Genomic DNA, 16,986 nt, shown 5'->3' on the forward strand with positions numbered 1-16,986 from the left:
AAGCGTATACAGAGCCGTTGTCATACTCACACTCCTGTTCGGCTCCGAATCATGGGTCCTCTACCGGCACCACCTACGGCTCCTAGAACGCTTCCACCAGCGTTGTCTCCGCTCCATCCTCAACATCCATTGGAGCGCTTACATCCCTAACGTCAAAGTACTCGAGATGGCAGAGGTCGACAGCATCGAGTCCACGCTGCTGAAGATCCAGCTGCGCTGGATGGGTCACGTCTCCAGAATGGAGGACCATCGCCTTCCCAAGATCGTGTTATATGGCGAGCTCTCCACTGGCCACCGTGACAGAGATACACCAAAAAAAAGGTACAAGGACTGCCTAAAGAAATCTCTTGGTGCCTGCCACATTGACCACCGCCAGTGGGCTGATAACGCCTCAAACCGTGCATCTTGGCGCCTCACAGTTTGGCGGGCAGCAACCTCCTTTGAAGAAGACCGCAGAGCCCACCTCACTGACAAAAGGCAAAGGAGGAAAAACCCAACACCCAACCCCAACCAACAAATTTTCCCCTGCAACCGCTGCAATCGTGTCTGCCTGTCCCGCATCGGACTTGTCAGCCACAAACGAGCCTGCAGCTGATGTGGACTTTATACCCCCTCCATAAATCTTCGTCTGCGAAGCCAAGCCAAAGAAATACTGAAGAAAAAAAAAATCAAAATCTCCCCCATCTCTTTTAGCTCCATGCATAGGCAACCACTCTCATTCTCAAGGGGACCAATTTTATCCTTCACTATCCTTTTTCTCCAAGTATATCTGTAGAAACCCTTTGGATTTATTTTCACCTTACTTGACAAAACAATGTCATACCTCCTCTTAGCCTTTCTAATTTCTTTGATTCTTTTTACATTCTTTATATTTCTCTAGCACCTCATTTACTTCATTCTGTCTATACTTTTGTACACCTCTCTCTTTTTCTGAACTCTATTTCCAATAACTCTTGAAAACTTTTAAACTCCCTAAAACTTTTAACCTTTCCTTTCATCCTAACAGGAACATACCATCTCTATACTTTAAAGTTTCACCTTTGAATGCCCTCCACTTCCTTCTACATCCTTCCCATAAAACCATTTATCCCAGTCCACATCTTCCAAATCCTTTTTCATCTCCTCAGATTAGCCTTTCTCCAATCAAAAATCTCAACCCTGGGTCCAGACCCATCTTTCTCCATAATTATTTTGAAGCCAATAGTATTATGATCACTGGACCCAAAGTGCTCCCCCACACATGCCTCCATCACCTGGCCTATTTCCTATGGGAGATGCCATCTCACTGGGTCCACATAAAACCCTGGGACACCTGGCCATACATCAGGATGGTCTTTAATAACTGCAGTTTGGCATTCAACACCACATTCTCTCAAAACTGCAAGGCCTGGGCCTCAATACCCACTGTGTAATTAGACCCTGGATTTCTTCACCTCCAGACCCCAATCATTAACAATTGGCAAGATGTCCACAATCTCCATCAGCACTGGAGCACCACAGAGCTGCATACTTTTCCCCCTACCCTACTCACTTTACACCTATGGCTCTCTACGACAATAAACCATCTACAAATTTGCTGATACCAGAGTAGTAGGCTGTGTAAAAGGGGTAGCGAGTCAAAAAAAGAGAAAGATTAAAAACTTGGCTGAATCTTGTACTAGCAACAACCTCTCACTCAAATTACCAAGGAGCCAATTGTAGACTTCAGGAAAGGAAAACAGAGGTGTTCAACTCAGTGATCATCGCAGGATCAGAGGTGGAGAGGGTAAGCAAATTTAAAGTCCATGCAAGTCACTATTCCAGAGGATCTTTCCTGGACCCAACATGAATGCCATCATGAAGGAATCAATTCAGCACCTCTATTTCCTCATGAAAATTGCAGAGGTTTGGTAATGGCGTCAGAAAACTTAGCATACCTCTACAGATGCGTAGTGTGCTGCATCACTGCCTGGTATGGAGGTACCAATACCCCTGAGTGGAAAGCACTGCAATATGTAGTGGACGCAGCCCCATACATCACAGACAAAACTCTGCCCACCACTGAGAAAATCCATATGGAACACTACCATAAGAGAGCAGCAGCCATCATCAAGGATACACACCATGCAGGACCTGTTCTGGTATCACTGCTGCCATCTGAAAAGAGGCCACAAAAAGGTGCCACAAAAGCTGTAGATATCCCCTTCACCAGACTCCTAAACAACACTAATTTACTGACTGTTACTTTGCAGATAATTTATTACCAATTTTTTTCTCTGTATTTGCAGTTTGTTTACATTTATTTGTTTACATTTTTCTCTTTCTGTTGAATACAGTTTACACTACTGATAAGTAGAAATTCTGCCTGCCCACAGGGTTGTATGTAATGTCATTCATGTACTCTGACAATAAATTTGAACTTGAACAATCTGGTCTCTGGCCTGCTCCTAAGCATCTGGCCAATGATGGTCTCACAAATACATAATGACCATCAAGGGAGTGAAGCTAGATTTCTACCTCTTGTAGATAAGGAAGTCTGGTATTCCTGCAGTGGAAACATTACTTGCCACATCCCCAAAATGTGTTTGCTTGTCACATGCTTCATTCCCTGAGCTGCTTGGAATAAAAATGAATCTTGTGCAATCAATAAACATAACCAGTTCTGACCTTGCTTTAGAAGGTCGGTCATTGGAGAAGCAGCTGAAGATTATCTGGCCTCTCAGTGCCCCGAGGAATCCTTGCAGTGAGATCCTGGGGCAGAGATGATTGACCTTGAACAACCACATCCATCTTTCTTTCTGCTCAATACAACTCAGTCGAATATTTCACGCGTCAATAGTTATTACTGCAACCTCACTTCTTATTCATGGTAGAAGGCACAAATGCTCCTGGTGAACCACAAGCTAAGAATCAGTAAGCAGGATATTAAAGATAAGTGATAGCAATGCCAATGACAGACTACATCACTTGTGTTTTTGACACTGCCATCATTGATATTCAGTTGATTGCTTGGAGATCACCTGCCTTCAGCCCACCAGAGTGACCCTGACCTTCAGACTGCCTGCCACTTTAATTCTCCATTCCACTCCAACTATTGCATGGGTAGAATCACTGCTTCTAAGACATTGGTTCAATCCTGACATCAGGTGTTGTTTGCTGACATCAGGTTCTTCAAGTTCATTACCCCATGTACAATAGAATTTATATTTGTAGCAGTCCAGCAGGACATCTCATTCATTGTATAGCAAGTAAGACACAATACAAAAGTTCAGAGCTACAGAGATATCAGTTGGTACAGAGCAAAGTCAACATAATTTTACCAATGTGAGGTTCATTCAGGAGTCCAATAACAGCTGGAAAGAAACTGTCCATGAATCTGGTAGTGTGTTAATCCCTATTCTTGGCCATTGATCCTGAATTTGGGGGGAGGGGGTAGAGAGAGAGAAATAATGAGAGTGTGGGGCCAGGGAGGAATGAATCTTTCAATACGTTGGCTGCTTTTCCAAGTCAGCAGGAGTTATAGATGGAGTTGGAGGGGAGAGGAGGGGGGTGGGGTATGTGTGTCAGCCTGAGCCAACATTCATAACCCTCTACAGTTTCTTGCAGTCATGGGTGGAGCAGTTCTCTCCCCATGCAGTGAGGCAGCCTGGCACAATACTTTTATCTGTGCACCTGCAAAAATTAAGGGACGCAGATGATGTGCCAAATTTCCTCAGGCTTCTGAGAAAGTAGTCACTGGTGCACTTTCTTGGCCTTTGCATCGCCATGGGTGGACCCAGGAATATAACTGGAGATGTTTACCCCAAAGAATTTTGCTCTCTGCTGTGTGAAGAGCTGTGATGTGAAGCTGGGAGTGGGCTCCACCTCTCTTCTTGCTGACATTGAGGGAAAGGTTTCTGTCCTGGAACCAAGCCACAAGTCCCAGTACCTCCCTGCTGCACTCCTACACATTGCTGTTAGAGATTCTATGTACAACAATCTGTAAAGGTACTGGAGAAACTCAGTAGGTCTTGCAGCATTTTGAGCCCAAGCCTTTATCAAGGCACGAGCAAAAACAGGTAGGCACCTGAATAAAATGATGGGAGGGAGGAAGGAGGAAAGGGCAGAGGGAGGAGCACTGGCCAACAAAACATAGATGGACATGGAAAGGGAAAGAGAGAAAAGCTGAGAATTGATCAGGGGAGGGGAGCTCTGCAAATGCAGAGCTGGTCAAAAGGAGAGATGGGGGGGACTAACAGAAACTGGAGAGGTCGAAGTTAATGCTATCTGGTTGGAGGGTGCTTGGACAACATACGAGGTGTTGCTGGAGATGGAGTTGGAACAGTGTTTGGCCGCACAGATATGGGTGCGCTGCAGGCTGAGTACACAGCCTTGTAGGCTAGTGTTGGGGATGATTATGGAGGAGGGGCTATCATCAATCCTCAGATTGTAACCTGGAAGACATAGATCCAACTGTGGAGAGGGGATGTGGGAGGGCTGAGGCCAAGGTTACATGGTCTGCGGTATGTTGAAGGCTTCCTGTAACTGTCTGGGAGCTCTGGTTTCCTCCCACATCCAAAGACATGCAAGCTCGTTCCATAACTGCTCTGCTGTAAATTGCCACTACTGTGTAGTTGTGTACTGTGTGTAGTACACTACTGTGTACTGTGTAGTAAATTGCCACTACTGTGTAGTTGTGTACTGTGTGTAGTACACTACTGTGTACTGTGTAGTAAATTGCCACTACTGTGTAGTTGTGTACTGTGTGTAGTACACTACTGTATACTGTGTAGTAAATTGCCACTACTGTGTAGTTGTGTACTGTGTGTAGTACACTACTGTATACTGTGTAGTAAATTGCCACTACTGTGTAGTTGTGTACTGTGTGTAGTACACTACTGTGTACTGTGTACTAAATTGCCACTACTGTGTAGTTGTGTACTGTGTGTAGTACACTACTGTGTACTGTGTAGTAAATTGCCACTACTGTGTAGTTGTGTACTGTGTGTAGTACACTACTGTATACTGTGTAGTAAATTGCCACTACTGTGTAGTTGTGTACTGTGTGTAGTACACTACTGTATACTGTGTAATAAATTGCCACTACTGTGTAGTTGTGTACTGTGTGTAGTACACTACTGTGTACTGTGTAGTAAATTGCCACTACTGTGTAGTTGTGTACTGTGTGTAGTACACTACTGTGTACTGTGTAGTAAATTGCCACTACTGTGTAGTTGTGTACTGTGTGTAGTACACTACTGTATACTGTGTAGTAAATTGCCACTACTGTGTAGTTGTGTACTGTGTGTAGTACACTACTGTATACTGTGTAGTAAATTGCCACTACTGTGTAGTTGTGTACTGTGTGTAGTACACTACTGTGTACTGTGTACTAAATTGCCACTACTGTGTAGTTGAGAGGTAGAATATGGGGAGAAATAATAATAAAATTAATATCGGATTATTATTAATTGGGAGTTGATGGGCAATGTGATGAAGGGCCTGTTTATCTCTTCCTGTTGGGCCCTCCTGCACTATTAACCAAAGGTTTCATGTAAATTTGAGGAACACCACCTTATCATCTTCTTGGATATATGGAACAATACAGCACAGTTCAGGCCCTTCAGCCATCAATGTTGTGCTGACCCATATATTCCTTCCTTTGAAAAGTACTAAACCGTCCCTACCCAATAGCCCTCCTTTATTTTAAAAAATGTCTGTCAAGAGTCTCTTAAATGCCCCCAATGTTTCAACCTCCACCACCATCCCCAGCAAGGCATTCCAGACACCCAAAACTCTGTGTATATAAAAAAAAAATCTAACCCCTGATATTTCCCTCCCTTAACTTTGTACATGTCTTCTGGTGTTTGCTGATCCTGCCCTGGGAAACAGGTGTTGGCTGTCCACCTTATCTATGCCTCTCATAATCTTGTAGACCTCTATCAAGTCTCCACTCATCCTCTACACTCCAAAAAGTCCCAGCTTTGCTAACCTTACCTCATAAGACTAGTTTCCAAATCCAGGCAACTTCCTTTCTGAGCCAGGGGCCAGCCTCTGTGCCAGAGACATTGACTACCTCAACTTGTCCCTGGTAGATCGCTCCCCCCCACCCCCTAAACAGTATACTTGTTGAAGGGAACAGCCACAGGGGTGCTCTGCACTGTCTGCCTCTCCTATCAGTCACCCTGTTACCTGTCTCCTACCTTTTAGGGGTGACTAACTCCCTGAAGCCCCTCTCTATAATTATCTCTGCCTCTTGATTGATCCAGAGTTCATCCAGCTCCCCAACACATTGCAGAGTTCCAGACTCAAATAGCATAAAACACTACAGCACAGAAACAGGCCCTTCAGCCCATTTAGAATGTGCTTAACTATTAGTCTACCTAGCCCCACTGATTGGGATCATATCCCCCATACCACTCCCATCATGTACCTGTCCAAATTTGTCTCAAACGACAACACTGAGCTCGCATTCACCACTTCAGCTAGAAGCTCATTCCACTCTCTGCATGAAGAATTCCACTCCCCCCCCCTATGTTCCCTTTAAACATTTCCCCTTTCCTCTAGTTCTTGCTCACCCAACCTCAATGGGGAAAAAGCCTGCTTGTTACTCTCTCTATACCCCTCAAAATTTGGTATACTGTGCAAAAGTATAGCAGTTTCTTCATCTTCAGGTTCCTTGCTTAATCTTTATGTCGGCATTGGAACTAAATACATTTCTGTATTTTGTCCAGTACTTCTCCTTGCATTGGTATCTGATCAGCAGGACACATCACAGAACCCTGCAGTTAATCACAAAGCACAGGAAAAGCCACACAATCATCCCATAACCACTGCCCATTAACATGGTCTCACTATATTCTCCACATCCTAGCCATTCCTCCTCCCACCTTTTCTGCAACTTAAAATGACCATTTTTATTTCTATTCCTTCGTTATAATGAAGAATTATATAACCTGAAACATTAACTCTCCACACAATTGCAGCCCCACATACTGAGTGTTCCCAGCCTTTTATGGTTTTATCCCATCACATCTTACTGATTGCAAGCATCTCCATTGAGGCACTGATTGACCAGATTCAACTGGTTTCAGTTCAGGATGTACCAGTGCAATTGTCCATGCTTTCAGGGGGAAACACTCTCGTAATCGTTCTGGAACTTCTTGGCTGGAAAGATGATCGACTCTGAAGCCCATTTCATGCCCTTCAGTGCCCACAGACAATTTCTTGATATCACATGATCTGAAGCGATCCAAAAGATTGGCTAAAGAATAGGCTCCATCAAAAAGGGTCATGGGAGAAAATAGTGATGGATTTCCTATTTGGCACTTGTGGTTAATGATAACTGTGATGCTCCTGCCTTCTTGGACCACACATACCATGTTGGACCACCATGTTCCAACACTGTCTATGATAACCTTCATCTGAACTGCCCACTACTATTCCATCTGGATATGGCAGGAACCCAGAGCTTTCATCTAATCAATTGCTTTGGAAATTAATTCAGTCTGTCTATTGTGCAATGATTGTGTGGTTTACCATACACCTGGGGCTACGTGGTAATGTAAAGAGGCAGTGGGATTATGGAACAAGCTGCCAGAGGAATCAGTAGAATCAGAATGCTTAAAAGACATTTTGATAAGCTCATAGATGAGCAAGGTTAAAAGGTATACAGGCCAAATGCAAGAGAATGGGCCTAGCTCAGGAAGGCAACTTGATTAGCATGGACTAGTTGGGCTACCGTTTGACTTTTCCTGACTGTTTAACTTTACGATACTTAGGAGAGGAACATTTTCTCCTGTTGCAGTGTAACAAAGCTACAAGCTGAATTCACAGAATAGAGTACAGATCACTCAACTAACACAGAGATGGTTAAAGGAAATAGGGGATAAAGGAATTATGAACCCAGGGTAAATATTCAGAAGCAGTGGTCACGTGAAAGGTAAATATCAACCTGATCTGGAGAACTGCAAGTCCGTGGCACAACTCTTGAGGAAGAATAGATGGTTCTTGGAGGAAACACAGTACAGGTTGACCAGAATATAAGACATTTCCTTGGGCTCTGGTTATGCTCACCAGGATTTAGAACATTAGGGATTCATTTTATTTTATTTTTTTAAAAACTTTGCGGGAAAGTATTTCTGCTGGTTGGTGAGCCAACATGATGTCAGGCACATGACTCTCAGTAGAGGAAGCACACAGAAGGAACTCCCTCCTACAAATGGCACTTGGAGTCTTGACCAATATATTGATATTGAGTGTAGCTCAGCATGAGCTTATTGAATAATGGGATGGCCTAGTCAAGGAATCATGTGATCAAAATTATTCTCAGAAGATGAATAGAGGTCTCAGTGTTGTGCACATCCAAATATTGTGCATGTATGAATTTACAGAGGACAATTTGCAATCTCACCACTACAACTACATCTTCTACAGGTGTGACAGAGTATATAGATGTTTTTGGGAGATAAATTGGGAAAGGTTTGTTAGAGTAGGTCACATGCAAACACTAAAACAGATCTTATTTGAAATACTGGAGCTCTGCCTATGCTAGACATAGTGGCTTCTTTCAGTTTGTTGCAAGAGTGCTTAAGAGACTTCACTAATGGATTGTTATTTACCAAAGCAACAGATGAAAGAGCAGGCTAGAGCCACTGCTGTCTGAAAGGAGAACTTGCTGTTGTAAGAGGATCATGTGGTTTTGCAAGCAGAGAGAGTCAAACAGGCTTTCACTCAGTGTGCATGAGAGAGAGGAGAAGGAGGAGAAGGAGAAGGAGACACACAGAGATCACTTGACAGTGTCAGCCAGCAGAAGTAGCTGGGACTGGATGTCTTAGAACAACAAATCTCTCTCTGAAAATTGACAAGAACCTTCCTGAGCGGTAACCATTTACCTTTTGAGTACCAAAGCCTGGTGAACTTTATACATGTTAAATTCTGTGCACAGCATAAGAATTGCCTGCAACTAGTGAACTTGGAAGAATGAGATGTGAGATTGGACTGTGAACCAAATAACTTTTCTGAACTTGCACACACATTACATACACATGCATTTAGAATTAGAAGGGGGTTAAGTTAGTGATAAGTTAAAGTTTGATTATATTTTCATGTTTAAAGATAATTAAAAGCAACTTTTGTTTAAGTAACCATTTGTCTTGGTGAATATCTATTGCTGCTGGGTTTAAGGGTCCTCTGGGCTCATAACACAGATAGAAGCTTTAAAAGCTCACAAGTAGTTGGCTGATGAAAAATTGTGTTGCTTTTGCTTTCCACGAAGATGCAGTGAAACCATCAGTATCTGGCACCTATGGGGATTGATAGATGCCAGATAAATAAATGTGCTGGTTACTTGAGACTGCATGTTGCATGATTGGTGAACTAACCACTGGGGTACCAATTTTAAACTTTTGTATTATTTACCATGTCCTCGGGTTTATATCTCACCTTCCCTCAGTGGAAAAGGCCTACTTACATTTACTCTGTCTATGCCCCTTATAATTTTAAATACCTCTATCAAATCTCCCCTCATTCTTTTACACTCCAGGAAATAAATTCCTAACGTGTTTAACCTTTCCCCGTAACTCAGTTCCTGACATCCAGGCAATATCCTATGAGCACAGGAGAAGGGGGGTTGGAGAACACTATGGATTGATTGATGGACAGAATATGGAGAGAAGAAATCCACATACAAAGACAGTGCGCTTGGCACAACACCTTTACCAAACCAGTCATCAGGACTATGGTTCAAATCCCACACTGTCTGCATGGGTTTTCCCCAGGAGCTCCGGTTTCCTCCCACCATTCTAAATATACCAGGGTGTAGGTTAATTGGGTTTAAATTGGGCAGTACAGACTCAAGGCCTGAAATGGCCTGCTTTCATACTAAATTTCTAATTTTTAAAAAGAATTCAGAGGTTGTGGGGGTTCCACAAGGATCTCTGCCCTGCTTGTTCACAATCCACATCAGTGATCTGAACAAGGGGTACAAATATAATGCGTCCCAGTTTGTTGAGGAGTCAAAGCCTGGTGCACTCTTCGAGAAGGATTTGTTAGGACAGAAAGCACATGGCAGCTGGAATACATAGGGCCATCTGGGTGATGGATGATCTGACATAGAAATCAAACTTTGCACAAGTTCTCTCATATTTTCAAAGAAATTTTTAAACTCATAATAAAAATATTAAATGGTATTCATTAATGATTGGATACAGTATAAATACTATTTAATTATAGGCACTTTTATGTGATTACCCAACAAAATGAAAAAGCTTTAGCAAATTAATGCAGAGTAATGCAATATGGGGAACGATAAAAGATGCATGTTGGTGACTTATAGGGAAATCAAACAGTTCTCAGGTCCTGAACCCTTGCATAACCAAGGTATAGTAATGTGAAAAAATATGGTCCTCCTCTGACAGAAAAATGGAAAAGAAAAGCAGATTAACTCTCCAATATTTTGCTACTTAAAAATAAAGTCCAAAGGGATTTGGGTGATCTTGTACACAAGTCACCAAAGGTGAACATGCATGCAATTAGAAAGGCATGTTGACCTTTATTACAGGAGGATACAAAAAGTATCTTGACCCAATTACATTGACCCTGGTGAGACTGTACAAGGATAGAGGCCTTCTATTCCCACCCAAGAAATAACATGCATGCAATAATGGAGCGCAGTAGATGTTTAGAGATTGGTTCCTGGAATGGAGCAATTTTCTTGAGCAGAGTGAGAGGTGATCTCATTGAAGGTACATAATTATTTTAGGGTCTGACCGGGATGATGTTTCCCCAGCTGAAGTGTCTAAAACCAGGGATCACATTCATAAAATCCCCCGTCCAGTAGGCCAGTGATGGAAGACTCAGTCACTAAGTATACACAAGGCAAAGGCAGATTATTTATTTATTTTTTTAAAATTAAAGGAATTGAGCAATATGTATTTAGTGCAGGAAAGTGACACAGAAGTAAAAGAATAACCATCACCTTGTACATGCAATAACAATCACAAGGGGCTGAAAGGCCTATTCCTGAGCTGCTAATATTCTAGCAGGGGAATAGTCAATTGAAACCTTGCCATCTAAGACAAACTGCAACCTGAGGGTATGAGACAAGGGAACAAAGATGTGGATAGCCAGATGATATGGAAAAGATCATGGGCTGGAGGATGCACTCGAGCTCCAGCCAAAGATCTTAGCCTGTCACACTCAATAACTATATCCACCCAGAAACTGAGGAATAACAATCATCCTAAGTTAGTGAGGTAGTTATCTCCCAGAGTGTAAAGGGTTAAATGATGTTACTGCAGATCACTGGGGTCTCCCTTTCCTCTGTTGAGGACAATTTCTGGGAGTGTTGTGCAAATAGAGCTCAAATAATTATTGAGGACCCTTTCTATCCAGCACAGTACACTTGACTCACTACCATCAAGAAGGAAGTACAAAAGCATCAAAATGAGGACTACCATGCTGGGAACTAACTTCTTCCCACAGGCTGCTGTTGAGATTGATGAGCATTATCCTGCACCAAGCAAATCCCAAAATATTTATTTTAAATCATATTTATGCATACATGTGATTGCTTTGTTCTCTGAGGTCTGGAGAAATGCTGTTTCATCTTGCTATACATATACAGTCAGATGAAAATAAACTTCAACAGCAAGATCCATAGCTACAAAACAAAGCCTTAATAAAAGTTATTTGGTAAGCAAGGACTACTGCCCATGCTGTAAACCTCTTGGAGTAAGGACTTCCTGCTGAACTGCTACAAGGCACAAAGCTGAACTTGAACAAGGGACAGAGGGCTCCTGCAGAGTAAAGGCATACCACGTTGCTCACAATGTGATATACGAGAAGAAATTAACTCAGTTAAATTGTACCATCAAAAAATAATAATAATAAATTTCACTCAAGTTGAAGTTAAAAGGAGCTACTTAAAATGACTCACAAAACAAAAAGGACAGGACTGACAGGAGAAGTTGAAAAAAATAACCAAAAAGTAACTGTTAGAAATACTAAAATGATGTTCACCTCCTTAAATGATTCCTCTATCCTGCCCTACAGCCTCTTTGTATTTCTCTTCACTGTTTTCTGGTTTACACAAAGTACAAAAAAGATCATTTTTTTTAACCCCCCACTGAAATACTTTAAGAAAAAGTGGCGCAAGATCTACAATCCCCAGCAGGCTTTTAAACGAGATTAAAACCCACAATAGCTAGTTTATAAAAAAACAGAATTGCTTCAAGTTATGGTTACTTTTAAATAATTATCATACTAGTTCAATAAAAAAATCAATTTTGTTCAGATACTGGTGTAAAAATGAACATTGTTGCAAGTTGCTTTAAAATTTCCATCAAGTTATATGTATATAAGCAAGTGGAACAATTAATGCGCATGTTATTTTAATAGCTGCATTCGCAATTCATTCAATAAAAATGCAGGTGCTCATCATTTGCCTCCTAGTCTAACATTTATCTCCCAATGCAACAAATTTGCACAGTACAACAGTCATCTGTAAAAGAGAATGTAAAGAACAACTGCTTGAATGTTCTAAATGGAGCTCAAAATATCATTTCTGCAAATCATTTGGAATAGCAATTAGTCCCACACAGATATACAGATACATTTAAAACATTTATGTCATCTGCATTTGAACAATAAAATTAATAACTTTATAATAAAATCTGCAATTTTAATTACATGGTCTGTTCCAAGGAAAAATAAAGCATTCGAGGTATTGCCAACGATAGAGTTATTAAAACAGTGGATGACTAGAGCTGGCAATTAAATGTATTAAGTAAATTACATTTTCTCTTTCAGTTCTCATTTCACTGTCCCAATGTTAGTCGGCAATTTTCTTTACACTGTTATAGCTTTGTGAATTGTCACTTGGTTTTATTTGTTCTGAAAGTGCATTTGTTCCCACTGATTTTTAAGTTTCAGTTTCTGCATACGCTACAAATGTACAAATAATCTAATTGTGAGCAAGACTTTCCTCTTGCTCTGTTCCAACCTATTGCTGAAAGCAAAGAAAACCAAAGAATCATCACAACTGAATATACTAGGGTCAACAGCAAGTTGAAATCTCACCTCAAGTCTATAATAATGAGGTACAATTCTATCAAACATTGATGAAAGAATACACCAACTTCCCAGACTGATTTCTAAACCCACAATTCAAACATACCACTTAATTGAAAAAACTTTAATTTGGAGCAAATGTGAACTGCATGAATAAATGGGGTGTGAAGCAAGTCTGCAAAATATCAACCTAAAACGAATAAAGATCAAGGGACACAAATAAATTCAAGTTTCTGTAATGGATTATTTTTCTGCACCTCATTCACACTGGATTTAAAAACATTCCAGCTGTTTCTGGATCCCAAATTGTTTCTTGCTCCCTCTCACAACTCAGCACAGCTGTTGATGCAGATTGGGAATAGGTGCTGCCTCAGCACAAATTCCTGTGTCACCCCACCAGGTTACAGCTTCTCAACCAAAAAACCAAAGTCATCCATTATTTCCAATTGCTGTCTTTTAACTCAACCTCAATTAAGTGTGGATCACTTAAGGGCCCTCAACCATTGAAAAGTATCTCACCTGTGACACCACGTGATGCAAAAGCAGCTGATCACCATTACCCATTTCACCAGATGTAATTTGAAAAAAAACAGATTTATCCAAGATGATGTTCCTTTCATAAATTTACCCAATCCTATTATTATTTTTCAAGAACTGTATCACTTTCTTCATTCTCCCTTCACTGATGTCAAGCTAACTGATCTCCAGTTTTCAATTTTCTCTCTCACCTCCCCTCCCCCTTTCTTTCTTTCACAGATCATCTTCCATTGAGAACGTCACTGTAGAAACTATGGAATTTATTATGGTGACCATTAATTCCACCCAGGGCACATACATGGAGATCACCAGCTTCTGGGTATTGACTGGCTTTTAGTTCCATTCTCCTACTGCTGTTACATTTCTTAATCGCTCCATAGTGGTTATTTCCCACTGTTTCTCCTTCCAAGACAGTATTCAGTAAACATTTTATGTATCTAGTACATTTCCTATATCTGATAAAAGGTCACAACCAGAACTCTCCATTTCCCTTCAATGATGCTGCCTGCTGAGTCCCTCCGGGCTCTTATAGTCGACACCAAACATTTAACTTCTCCTCAATTTCCTGAGTCACCCGCAGAACTGCAGCACAGCACATGCATGTACTGGCCTGATGTGGTCACCCCCGTTCTCCAAGAGGGCAGGCAACTCTCAAATCCCACCTCCCTCCTTCCACCAGACCTTGGCCAGCAAATATACACTTCGAGATGTCATGGGGCTTTCTCGGGGAGTGTGCCCATTGGCACGGTGCCCTCGAACTCTTGCGGGCGCTAGGAAGCTTGCGTTGGGATCCAGAGGCCGGGTGCTGATGCAGGGGAGCCCGCCGCCAGCCAGGTGTGCGCCTCCTCCCCGCCGCTGCCTCTGTTGAGGACACCTTGAGTGGGAAATTAAGACAAGCGCTGTCCATTTCCCCACGAACCATTCGCCTTCGATTGCAACTTAAACCCGGGTGCAATTCAAGTCAGGTCCATGCATCTCACCCAACAATAAACAGCGGCTGCACCTCCTTCCAACAGTTTGCACCAATGCCCAGCCGGCTTTCAATTCATTCCCCGTGAACCTCTCAGCGGCTCGACCCAGTCCGGTGCTCACACAAAAGACGGCTCCGTCTCTTCATCATAACGCCCCTGGGTTGAACGCACATCGTCCCGCTTGCTACCGTGTTTCGATCAGTACCTGTCTCCACGTTGAGGGAGATTCTAGCCTCGGCGAGGTAGGGCGTATCGCTCTTGGACCGGACTCTGCGGATGGGCCGGCGATCTGCTGGCTCCGTTGGAGAGGCCGCCATTAATAGATGTACCGGCGACAGCGCTCAGCGCCACTGCAGCCCCCCTCTCCGACCCCCGGCGCTCCACGCAGAGGGATGCACCAGCGAACACACGCGCACGGCCGCACAATGGCAAGCCATCGGCTGCGGGAAGTTGCAGGCAATCCAAAGCAAAGAGATCCCGCTCGCGTCATCCACAATGAGCCCACACACAGACACAACCCAGCACTGAAAGACCCGCCCACCCAACGCCAATGAAAGGGGCAGCAAATGATCACCCACTGAATTCCACTAAGATGGTCATTAGTACAGCGCCTTCAGCGTAGAAAACGTCCCCGGAGTGCTTATCTATATCAAAAAAGGTTGGAGATTCAAATGGCTGGATGTTTAAGGAGGAATCTCTGAGAACCTAACGCCCTTTGGCCCTTCTAGTCTGTGCTGAACTCTTATTCTGCTCTGACCTGCACCCGAACTATCTCCCCTCCCGTCCATGTACCTGTCTAGATTTCTCTTCATTGTCAAAATTGAGCCTGCAATTCAGTTGGCAGCTTGTTCCACACTCCCTCCACTCTCTGTGTGAAGAAGTTCCTCCAATGTTCCTAATAAACTTTTTCCCTTTCATCCTTAACCCATGTTTTTTTTAAAAAAAATCTCGCCTAACCTCGGTGGAAATAAAGTCTGCTTGCATTCCCTCTATATGATTTTGTAGGTGCAAAAGCAGGTGAGTGGAGGATGAGTTGGGTTATTCCAAAGCATAGTAGCCAAGAGTGGCGTCATTTTAGAATGGGATGACTCTCTCAGAACTGATGGGGAACGATGCTGATTGTCCCTGGAGGTTGACGCATGAAGGAGGAGAATACAGGGACAGGAAGGGGGAGAATTTGAGAATGTTCCACATGTTTGGCAACCAAAAATACTCTGGAATGAAATGCTAGCAGGGGACAAAAACCTCAGATGAGAGTTTGAGGTGTGGATAGACTCAGGCAGTGTCATGGAGGTGAATTAAGATCTGGAAACATGGAGATGGTTTAGTGAAGGAGAAGACAAGGAGGAAGGACTGAACATTTATTATGTGTTACCAGATATAGAAACAAGCTTTTTTGGAGTGCTATCCAGGCGAGTAGTGCAATAATAAAGAAACAAATAAATAACAAATGCACAGGGTGTATTTTTACATAAATAAACTGCAGGGTATAGAGAGAATTACAGCTAAAACAGTGCAAGGGCCTAATCTTTTTACCAATGAGAGGGCCATTTGGAGTCTGATCACAGCAGGAAAGAAACTGCCCTTAAATCTGGAGGTCATGTTTTCAAACTCGTGCATCTTTCACCTGGCAGAAGAGGGGAGAAGAGTGTGTGACCGGGATGGGATGGGTCTTTTAATATGTGAGCAGCTTTCAAAAGCAAGTGAGAGCTACAGACAGAGTCAAAAGAGGGGACATTGGTGTGTGCACTGGTTATGTTCACTACTGTCTGCAGTTTCTTGTCATCTTGGGCAGAGTGGTTCCCACCCCAAGTCATGATGCATCCAGACAGGATATTTTCAAAGGTGTATCTGTAAAAAAATAAAGGGGCTATGCCAAATTTCCTCAGGCTTCTGAGAATGTAAAGTCTTTAGTGGTCTTTCTTGGTTGTAACATCAATGTGGTTGGACCAGAACAGGTGGTTGGTGATATTCACTCCCAAGAACTTGAAACTCCACCATCTCCCGTTGAGATCTGATGGGAGGAGGACAGGATATGCCCTATTGCATTGGAGATGCTTGAATGATCTATAGAGTTAAAGGCCAGTGGGGTGGTTTCTGTAACCTCACTCTAAGCAGGGGGACATTGTGAGAGAGCAGGGACATGGAGAGTGAAGCAAGACACATAGAAGAGTACAGCACAGGGATGTCCAATTTAAACAAAAACTTTGCTACTTGCATCCAATATGTATCCTTCAAATCCCTGAATATTCATGTGTCTAAAGTAAAGGTTCCATTATTGTCACATAATACTACATTTAGAATGCAACATACATAAAATTCTTGAGAGTCGCCACTTTGTCCAGCGCCTCTCACAGTAAGCTACAGCACCTGGTGTTCCTAGGCAGTCTCCCTTCCAATTACAGCCTGAGCCTGCTTAGCTTCCAAGATCAAACAATCTCAACATATT

General features: G+C 42.6%; 1 protein-coding gene across 10 annotated transcripts in view; it reads right to left on the reverse strand.

Annotated features, from left to right (window-relative positions):
- phactr1 (phosphatase and actin regulator 1) overlaps positions 1-14,974 on the reverse strand; it is a 351,167-nt gene extending 336,193 nt beyond the window's left edge. For 4 of the 10 annotated variants that reach the window (XR_011349791.1, XR_011349793.1, XR_011349792.1 and 1 more), the window contains exon 1: positions 14,743-14,969. Coding sequence is in view for 6 of the 10 variants with exons in the window: in XM_069913379.1 (XP_069769480.1) it covers positions 14,743-14,854 (112 nt within the window). In the remaining 4 variants the exon portion in view is untranslated. Of the gene's footprint in view, positions 1-14,742 lie in introns of all 10 variants that reach the window. The other 6 variants (XR_011349795.1, XM_069913381.1, XM_069913383.1 and 3 more) reach the window with 4 other exon arrangements.
- Positions 14,975-16,986: the final 2,012 nt, after the last annotated feature.

This window comes from Narcine bancroftii, chromosome 1 (genome assembly GCF_036971445.1).
Source record: "Narcine bancroftii isolate sNarBan1 chromosome 1, sNarBan1.hap1, whole genome shotgun sequence".
Taxonomy (NCBI): domain Eukaryota; kingdom Metazoa; phylum Chordata; class Chondrichthyes; order Torpediniformes; family Narcinidae; genus Narcine; species Narcine bancroftii.